Here is a 10000-nt window from a genome sequence, read left to right as displayed (position 1 = left end):
ACTCTTTCTTCTAGTGTTTGAATGCTGAGATATTTAGGTCATATGTGTTGAATTGTACATGTATTTTTATTTATTTTTGTTCTATACATTTAATTATTCTTAACTTATATATGATGGGAGTTGTTTAAGGGTTATAACCCCAAGTGTGTGTGTGTGTGAGAGAGAGAGAATGTTTGTGTGAGAGAGTGAGTGTGTGTGAGAGTTTGTGTGTGTGAGAGTTTGTGTGTGTGAGAGTTTGTGTGTGTGAGAGAGTTTGTGTGTGTGAGAGAGTTTGTGTGTGTGTGAGGGAGTGTGTGTGAGAGAGAATGTTTGTGAGAGTTTGTTGTGAGTGAGAGAGTGTGTGTCCATGTTTGTGTGAGTGCCTGTGTTTTTGTGTGCCTGTGTGTGTCGGTGTGTGAGAGGGTGTGTGTGTGTGTGAGTGAGGGAGTGTGTGTGTGTGTGAGAAGAGAGAATGTTTTTGTGTGCCTGTGTGTGTGAGTGAGTGAGAGAGAGAGTTTTTGAGAGAGTGAGAGTGTTGAGTAAGTGAGGGGAGTGTGTGTCCGTGTTTGTTTGAGTGTCTGTGTTTTTGTGTGTCTGAGTGTGTATCGGTGTGTGAGAGAGGGTGTACGCGTGTGTGTGTCTGTGAGTTTACATTAATTTTTCCTCTCGCCGAGAACTCTCTCCAACGGCCCTGAGCGCGCAGACGGACACGCGCACGAGCTTTATCTGAGCGCTGGCACGCAGCGGGAGCGCGCAGAGCTCACCATGTCCTCCAGGTGGATTTTCCTGTAGTCTCACACTTACACACACTCACACACACCACAAACAGACGTGGTCAAGTCGTTTTAATCTTCATCATCGCCATCATCTTCATCTCTTCTGCTCTGCGCGCGCCCGTGTGTGTATGATGCGTGTGTTGACGTTCTGGACGGTGTGTGTTCTCTATGCAGGAGGTGAGTAGAAATATACATTAAACTTTGATGACAATGTTCTGTTTATCTCCTGTATGTGTAACGGATGGTTTGGATGCAGATCTGAGGTGATATTTTGGATGTAATGAACGTTAATTCACAGCTGACGAATCGTGTTACATAATAGCCTACTGTTGAATTTCTCCATAAAACCGCAGTTGAGTTTATTAGTGTTTAAGTGGCTGATTCGAGCTCATCAGGTGAGACAGGAATAGCTGTTCTGCGTTAATCTGCAGGATTATTTGCCCTCGGGCAGGTGAAGTGAGCCGCGGGCGCGCGCACGTGTTCAGGGCTGCATCAGATGGCCATTTAAAAACAATCATTACTAAATAGTGTTTGACATAAAATGGCGAAATTATAACATACTACGTATTTATGACATACATTTTAAATTAACATGCTGTCATAATTATGACAAAAGCAAAATTTGACTTAAAAAATTGAGTTTATGATAATGTCATGGTTAACAAAAGCATATATGTGTATATATATGTGGCGGAAATGGTCTTTACTCTGAAGTTTAACGCTTTATTAAACGCTAATGACGATGATTAACTTGTTAATGAAACGCGTTTCCACTGCAGGTTCACCAGAGAGCAATATAAGCCAATAAACCAAATTGGACATATTAATATTCATATCATATTAATGAGCCTCTTCATTATGAATTCCTGATGAATGTTAAATGATACAGAACCGGTTTAATCATGAGCTACTCAGCCGTGCATTATGTTTAGTCCACGTAGCCCCGCCCCCTCAGCTCAGCTCCGCCTCCATTTATGAAAGCCACGCCTGCATACCAACATCCATCCAATCGACAGCCGTTGCACAGAACCAAAACTATTTTTTTCCTGTTTAATATTCCGTGATGGTTTAATTTCTTTCTGTATTTCTGCTCTCCTCTACAGTGAGATGTCTCCCTCTGTCAGACGAGCAGGTCAGAGACATCACGTTCACAATGATCTCTCTCTCTCTCTCTCCTCTCTCTCTCTCTCTCTCTCTCTCTCTCTCTCTCTCTCCTCTCTCTCTCTCTCTCTCTCTCTCTCTCTCTCTCTCTCTCTCTCTCTCTCTCTCTCTCTCTCTCTCTCTCTCTCTCTCTCTCTCTCTCTCTTCTCTCTCTCTCTCCTCTCTCTCTCTCTCTCTCTCTCTCTCTCTCTCTCTCTCTCTCTCTCTCTCTCTCTCTCTGTGTGTGTGTGTAAACTAACCCGTGTGTTTGTGTTTACACTAGCGCGCGGCTGACTGCGATCCGGTCAGTGCTAACGGCTGTGACCGACAGAAGATGGGTGAGTATCTCTCAATCTGAACTAGATGGTCTAGATCCCAGCCAACAGGGAACGTTCTCAGAACGTTTTGGCAAGGTTATTTCAAAGTTATAAACAAACGTTAATAGAAATGTTCGTTCAAAGTTATCTGGTCTTTAATAATGTTCTGGAAACGTTAGCACAAAAAATGCTGATTTTATTATTATTTTTTTTACTAATTGTTTCAGATCGTTTAGAGAACATTCAAAAGTTACTTTCCCATAATGTTTGAAGAATGATAAAATGGAATTCCTTTAACGTTCGCATAACGTTTTTGTAGCATTTATAAACGGGGAATTTTGAATGTTCAGAGAACATTCAGAAATAATGACACGTTTTCATAACTTTATGAGAACGTTAGCAAACCGTTCTTGGCATATATATGTTTGTTAGCTGTGAAATGAGGCTGGTGTATGGTCATGTCATCATGATATATGGACGCAAATATATGGGCTTAAATATTCAGAACATTTTAAAAACAGGTTATGCACAAGATAAAAAATATTACCAAATACCAGTATTTGGTTCCTGGAAGTAGTTTGTCTTAATTGTGTATATAATTTTTTTTACAACACAACTCTGTTCAAACCTAAGGAAGCTTGTTTCCGCCACTGAATAACATTTTTTAAAAGCTAATAGCAACTTTTAATCTCATAATTCTGACTTTTTTTCATGCAATTCTTGACTTTTTTTTTCTCGCAATTGCATGAAAAAAGTCAGAATTGCAAGATAAAAAGTTGCAAGTATCTTTTAAATAGTTTTATTCCGTGGCAGAAACAAGTTTCCATACGAACATTTTAAAAATAGGTTATGCACAAGCATAAGAACATTACCAAATGGCAGTATTTGGTTCCTGGAAGTAGTTTGTTTTAATTGTCTATTTTATTTTATAACAGAACTGTGTTGAAACATAATGGAAGCTTGTTTCCGCCACTGAATAAAAAATAAAAATGTTAATTTCGACTTTTATTCTCACATTTCTTGACTTTTTTTTCTCGCAATTGCGTGAAAAAAGTCAGAATTGCAAGGTAAAAAGTTGCAAGTATCTTTTAAATAGTTTTAATCCCTGGTGGAAACAAGCTTCCATATGAACCTGAATGACTTTCTTTCTACTGTTGAACATAAAAGAAGATCTTTTGAAGAACGTTTCGGAACTAAATAACATTGGAGAACGTTGACTCAGTATAGACAAAAACACACTTAAAGACATACTTAAAAATGTCTTCTTTTGTATCACAGGTTTGAGTGATATGAGGGTAGTAAATGATGACAGAATGATCATGTTTTACTGAACTGTGAATCAGACGCATCTTTCTGCAGTGTCAGCAGTGATTCTGTGCTGGTTTGTTCACAGACGACGCTCTGAACGCTCAAGAGAGACACGAGGGTCTGCTGAGAGAATTACAGGAGCTCGCAGAACACGGTCAGTAAAACACTCCTGTCAAAACTATCAACTGTTGGTTTAAAGTCCCCCTGTAGTCAATAATTTTATCCCTTAAAACTCATCTTTGATCACCAAAATGACAAATTATAATGTTTTTGCCTTGAAAAAATGTATTCATGCCTTAAAATAGCTTGAATGTAATTCGACACCCTTGCCTCATTTAGTGTGCGCGGTTCTGTGAATATGCGAATGAGCCCCGCCTCCACTCACTCACTCAGCTCAGAGATCCACTGGTTGACGATCACACGTTGATCTGATTGGTTACAAGGTAGTTTGTGACGTCAGAAACACCAGCGATTTCAAAGCGTGTGTTTGAGACTGTCTTTGGTTCACTGCAGTTTTAAGGAGAAAATACTCAGCAATGGTGTCGACTTATGAATTTACACATGGTTTGTCTTAAAACATATTAAAAACACCACATAGACACATAAACAACATTAAAAGCTGGATTTTCACCACAGGGGGACTTTAAATGAGTCATAAGGTCCTGAATAAACATGAAAATAACAGAATCTAATCAAATATGAGACAAATTCACATTCTGCCGTAAATCAGCTCTAAAAAGACAACAGTGACGTTATTCAGATTAGTTCAGTTCATTGTTAATTCAGTTCAGTTCAATAACTGTCAGTAGCTATGCTTACATCCACCTACTAAAGATAATAGTCATTATTCACCTCAATTCAATTCAATCTATCACTTTAAATGCTCAAGATCTTTAAAGTGTGTTCTGATTGGCTGTCAATGTTTTTATCATTCATCAGTGGAAAAACGGTGTGAACAGGCCTTTAATCCAGTCATGTTAGACTAGTAAAACACACACATCTGATACACGTGTCCGTTTTTTCTGTGAGTGAGTGAGTGAGTGAGTGAGTGAGTGAGTGAGTGAGTGAGTGAGTGAGTGAGTGAGTGAGTGAGTGAGTGAGTGAGTGAGTGAGTGAGTCAGTCAGTGAGTCAGTGAGTCAGTCAGTCAGTGAGTGAGTCAGTCAGTGAGTGAGTGAGTGAGTGAGTCAGTCAGTCAGTCAGTGAGTGAGTGAGTGAGTGAGTGAGTGAGTGAGTGAGTCAGTCAGTCAGTCAGTCCGTCAGTGAGTCAGTCAGTCCGTCAGTGAGTGAGTCAGTCAGTGAGTGAGTGAGTCAGTCAGTGAGTCAGTCAGTGAGTGAGTGTGTGATCTGATACATGTCTGTTTTTTCTGCAGAGAAAGATAGAGAGAGCAAATACTCTCGCGAGAGAGACGATTATGACACATGGGAGGAGGAGGATGACGAGGATGAAGATGAGGAGGGAGCAACGAAGAATGAGCGAGACCTGGATGAGCTGCTGCAGGAGGAGATCAGGGCGACGGAGATCCAGAGGAAACAAGACGAGGAGCTGGAGGAGCTGCTGAAGGAGCTGAAGAAGAAACAGCAGGAGAAGAAGCGCACGAAGAGCGAGGAGGACGAGAGGAAGAATGAGCTGGAGCTGATGCTGGAGAAAGAGAAGGTGGAGAAGGAGCTGAAGCAGCTGCGGGCGGAGCAGAAGAACGACACCGCCGGCTGGAGCAAACAGAAGGAGGAGGAGGAGAAACAGGAGGAGCTGCAGGAGCTGATGAGGAAGATGGAGCGCGTGCAGGAGGAGGAGAAGAGACCAGAGGCGGAGGTGAAGGAGCAGAAGAGGGAGATGGAGAACGCCAGCGATGAAGCCACGCGACAGTTCGAGAGAGACGGAGAGGAAGAGGAGGAACGACAGCATGAGGAGGATGAAGATGAGGTGTGTTTCTGTTGTTGCTGATGTCTATCACAGCTTCACTATATTCATATATATATATATATATATATATATATATATATATATATATATATATATATATATACACTCACCTAAAGGATTATTAGGAACACCTGTTCAATTTCTCATTAATGCAATTATCTAATCAACCAATCACATGGCAGTTGCTTCAATGCATTTAGGGGTGTGGTCCTGGTCAAGACAATCTCCTGAACTCCAAACTGAATGTCAGAATGGGAAAGAAAGGTGATTTAAGCAATTTTGAGCGTGGCATGGTTGTTGGTGCCAGACGGGCCGGTTTGAGTATTTCACAATCTGCTCAGTTACTGGGATTTTCACGCACAACCATTTCTAGGGTTTACAAAGAATGGTGTGAAAAGGGAAAAACATCCAGTATGCGGCAGTCCTGTGGGCGAAAATGCCTTGTTGATGCTGGAGGTCAGAGGAGAATGGGCCGACTGATTCAAGCTGATAGAAGAGCAACTTTGACTGAAATAACCACTCGTTACAACCGAGGTATGCAGCAAAGCATTTGTGAAGCCACAACACGCACAACCTTGAGGCGGATGGGCTACAACAGCAGAAGACCCCACCGGGTACCACTCATCTCCACTACAAATAGGAAAAAGAGGCTACAATTTGCATGAGCTCACCAAAATTGGACAGTTGAAGACTGGAAAAATGTTGCCTGGTCTGATGAGTCTCGATTTCTGTTGAGACATTCAGATGGTAGAGTCAGAATTTGGCGTAAACAGAATGAGAACATGGATCCATCATGCCTTGTTACCACTGTGCAGGCTGGTGGTGGTGGTGTAATGGTGTGGGGGATGTTTTCTTGGCACACTTTAGGCCCCTTAGTGCCAATTGGGCATCGTTTAAATGCCACGGCCTACCTGAGCATTGCTTCTATGTCTATGTCCATCCCTTATGACCACCATGTACCCATCCTCTGATGGCTACTTCCAGCAGGATAATGCACCATGTCACAAAGCTCGAATCATTTCAAATTGGTTTCTTGAACATGACAATGAGTTCACTGTACTAAAATGGCCCCCACAGTCACCAGATCTCAACCCAATAGAGCATCTTTGGGATGTGGTGGAACGGGAGCTTCGTGCCCTGGATGTGCATCCCACAAATCTCCATCAACTGCAAGATGCTATCCTATCAATATGGGCCAACATTTCTAAAGCATGCTTTCAACACCTTGTTGAATCAATGCCACGTAGAATTAAGGCAGTTCTGAAGGGGGTCAAACACAGTATTAGTATGGTGTTCCTAATAATCCTTTAGGTGAGTGTATATGTGCGCTGTGTGTTCAGAGTGAAGCGCAGCACTGTGTTCGTTTACACGCCGGTGTTTTCAGCGACTCGATTCACAGCAAATGCCATAAAAATCAAGACAGCCATAAATATTAACATTATTGTTCTTAAATATTAAAGTGAAATATTACAGTACTAATATTTCTTAAGTTTAATATTTTTATTTAGTAATAAGAGTCTCTTCTGCTGCATTTTTAAAAATAAAAAATACAGTACAAATTGTGAAATATTATTGAAATGTAGAATATTTTCTATGTGAATATATAGTAAAGTGTAATTTATTCCTGTGATCAAAGCTGAATTTTCAGCATCATTACTCCAGTCTTCAGTGTCACATGATCCTTCACAAATCAGTATAATATGATGATTTGCTGCTCGAGAAACATTTCTGATTATTATCAATGATAAAAACAGCTTCGTATTTTTGTTGAAAAATAATACAAAGTAATAAACACTATATAGATTTAATTTAACACCATAAAAATTACAAAAACTTTACCAAATTTAAATGAAAAAAATTTAATAATTAATGAACTAATTCAAAATATTACCAAAAACAATTATAGTGTCTCAGCGATAGTAGTATAGCACTGATTGGAAAGCTATTTCTGCTGTAATTATAACAGTTTCTCGTTTTAAATATTTTTCTTTTTTATTAGCAGAAACTGGGAGTATTATATATTAAATAACCATGATTAGTTCTGTGATTTCAAAAGTTTCAAGAATTATATCTTTCATTTAAAACAAAGTTATTGAGGAGGTGATAAGGTAATTTATTTTGTATTATTATTATATTATACGAGAACTTAATTAATTTTTTTTTATATATATATATTTTTTTTTACCATTTTAGTTTAGATTAGAATTTGCTTATTTTAATATATTACCAGTAATAATCATTAAAATAATTTTTGGTCATCTTGAGGCCCGGATGAGAACCTCTGCTGTGTTTTTCCACTAAAGCTTTATTTCGTCATCTTTTATTGAGTGCATTAGCATATAGATGAGCTAGATGAAGAGATGCTGAATTCATGAACTCTCTGTCTCGTTCAGGAGCTGCTGGAGATCGAAGCTGAGTTGAGGAAAGTTGCAGCGCAACTACATGAACTTCGCAGGGGTTAAACACACACACACACACACATACACACACATATATGAAGTCATTATAATAAGATGAAACACTCCGAATAACACATCATTTATGTAACAGAGGCGGTACATTCATCAGGCTTCACTATTTTACTGCAGACATTCAGAAATGTAATTCCCATCAGATGAAATCAAGCTAAAACGCACAACTGGACGAGCGATGCTTTGATCACTCCAGTCACGCATCACAAGCCACGCCCCTAAACCATCACACATGAATATTCATATTTGTCATTTGAATATTTAAACATTCATATCTATATTGTAATGCAATACTTCAGTGAGTTGTACAATTAACTCTATATAATAAGACAAACGTGCACATATGATGAAGTAATAATGTGATTTGTGCTCTTGACTGTTACTGTGTATATATATTATATTTATATGTAATCTCTGAAACATTCTGCTGTGTTTTATACGCTGAAGTGAACATGGCTGAAAACTGTTATGACACACTGAGACTGTTCTGGGATCAGAACACCAGGCACTTCCTGTTGATCACGTAATATTCAGCATATCACAGCTGTGATTGATTAATAAGACCAGTTGCAGAGAACAATCGTGAGTCAGTCAGTCAGTGATTCAGTCAGTCAGTCAGTGAGTGAGTCAGTGAATGAGTCAGTCAGTAAGTCAGTGAGTGAGTCAGTGAATGAGTCAGTCAGTAAGTCAGTGAGTGAGTCAGTGATTTGAGTCAGTCAGTAAGTGAGTGAGTGAATGAATGAGTCAGTGAGAGAGTGAGTGAATGAATGAGTCAGTGATTCGAGTCAGTGATTGAGTCAGTCAGTCAGTGAGAGAGTGGCTGCGTTCCAGTCCAGAATTGTCTTGCCCTTCACTTGCTAACTTCCCTCCGTCTCGTTCACTCGGATGTACGTCATTGCGAGTGCCCACTACTGGCGGAAACTGCAATGGGCTGAATTGGAACGTCCTAAGCCCTTGATCACTTGGAATCAGCTGTGGAGTTGATTTATTATTTACATTTGTTTTCCCTTTAAGAATTTGTTTAATGCAGCACCCAAATGTATATATGGTGTTTGGGTTGTTTTCAATAAAAAAAATGTGAATTAATATATCATAGAGTTGTTTGTTGTGGTGGTGATTAGACGAGATCTGTGGTGACGTCACAATCGTACTGCATTGTGGGACATATAGGTGCCTGAAGTGTACATATGAAGTAGACTCGCTCCCTCTGTCAAAATTGAGGGAACGAGGGTCTGTCCATCTAAACTTCCCTCGTCCACTTCACGAAGTGGAACGCACTTCAAAATGGCGGCGGGGATTCCCCCGAGGGGAAGTGCTTAGGGAAGTTCGCAAGTGCGTGTCTAAAAGTGGACTGGAACGCAGCAAGTGAGTAAATGAATAAGTCAGTGATTGAGTCAGTCAGTCAGTCAGTGAGTCAGTGAATGAGTCAGTCAGTAAGTCAGTGAGTGAGTCAGTCAGTTGGTGAGAGAGTGAGTGAATGAATGAGTCAGTGAGTGAGTGAATGAATGAGGCAGTGAGTGAGTCAGTGATTCGAGTCAGTCAGTCAGTCAGTGATTGAGTCAGTTAGTGAGAGAGTGAGTAAATGAATGAGTCAGTGATTCAGTGATTGAGTCAGTCAGTGAGGTGTGTAAGATGTGTAAGATGTGTGTGTTGGACAGAAAGTGCCAATGTTCTTTCCCTGCATGTTGCACTTTTCTGTAAGCAGCCAATGAGAGAGGGTCTGATCACAGACTCCGCCCACACATATATTGTTGTGATTGATAATATTTAACTGATTTGAGAGGAAAGAAACCTATGGAAGCGTGTTTCCGCCACTTTTTATCTTACAATTCTGACTGGCAAATTTTTCTCACAAATTCGAAGTCAGAATTGTGAAGTATAAAGTCGCAATTACATTTATTTATTTATTTATTTATTTAAAGCTTCCAGAGAATCCAGCAATAAGAGAAAGAGGAGCTAAAGTCCTGTATATGTTTGATAAATACATTAAGCGTTGACCGCAGAATGAATCTAATCAACGAATCTAGTAAAACGAAGAGTAGCAGAACATATAAACACAATGCAGTCGAAAGAATAGTTCTGTGTCT

The 10000-nt window shown here is 39.8% G+C and overlaps 1 protein-coding gene across 4 annotated transcripts in view; it reads left to right on the top strand.

The window, feature by feature from the left end:
• The first annotated feature begins 457 nt into the window (after positions 1 to 457).
• Positions 458 to 10000, top strand: part of LOC309506379 (uncharacterized protein) — a 9592-nt gene continuing 49 nt past the window's right edge. The window contains exons 1-7 of one of the 4 annotated variants that reach the window (XR_014208714.1): positions 458 to 932; positions 1859 to 1887; positions 2179 to 2233; positions 3606 to 3674; positions 4892 to 5442; positions 7836 to 8499; positions 8617 to 10000. The exon at positions 8617 to 10000 is cut by the window's right edge and continues 49 nt beyond it. Coding sequence is in view for 1 of the 4 variants with exons in the window: in XM_082180273.1 (XP_082036399.1) it covers positions 884 to 932; positions 1859 to 1887; positions 2179 to 2233; positions 3606 to 3674; positions 4892 to 5442; positions 7836 to 7904 (822 nt within the window). In the remaining 3 variants the exon portion in view is untranslated. Of the gene's footprint in view, positions 933 to 1858; positions 1888 to 2178; positions 2234 to 3605; positions 3675 to 4891; positions 5443 to 7835 lie in introns of all 4 variants that reach the window. The other 3 variants (XR_014208715.1, XR_014208716.1, XM_082180273.1) reach the window with 3 other exon arrangements.

Source organism: Leuciscus leuciscus (genome assembly GCF_965113295.1).
Source record: "Leuciscus leuciscus genome assembly, chromosome: 9".
Taxonomy (NCBI): Eukaryota; Metazoa; Chordata; class Actinopteri; order Cypriniformes; family Leuciscidae; genus Leuciscus; species Leuciscus leuciscus.
The sequence above is the reverse complement of the archived record's forward strand: the minus strand, read 5'-3'. Positions and strand labels throughout refer to the sequence as shown.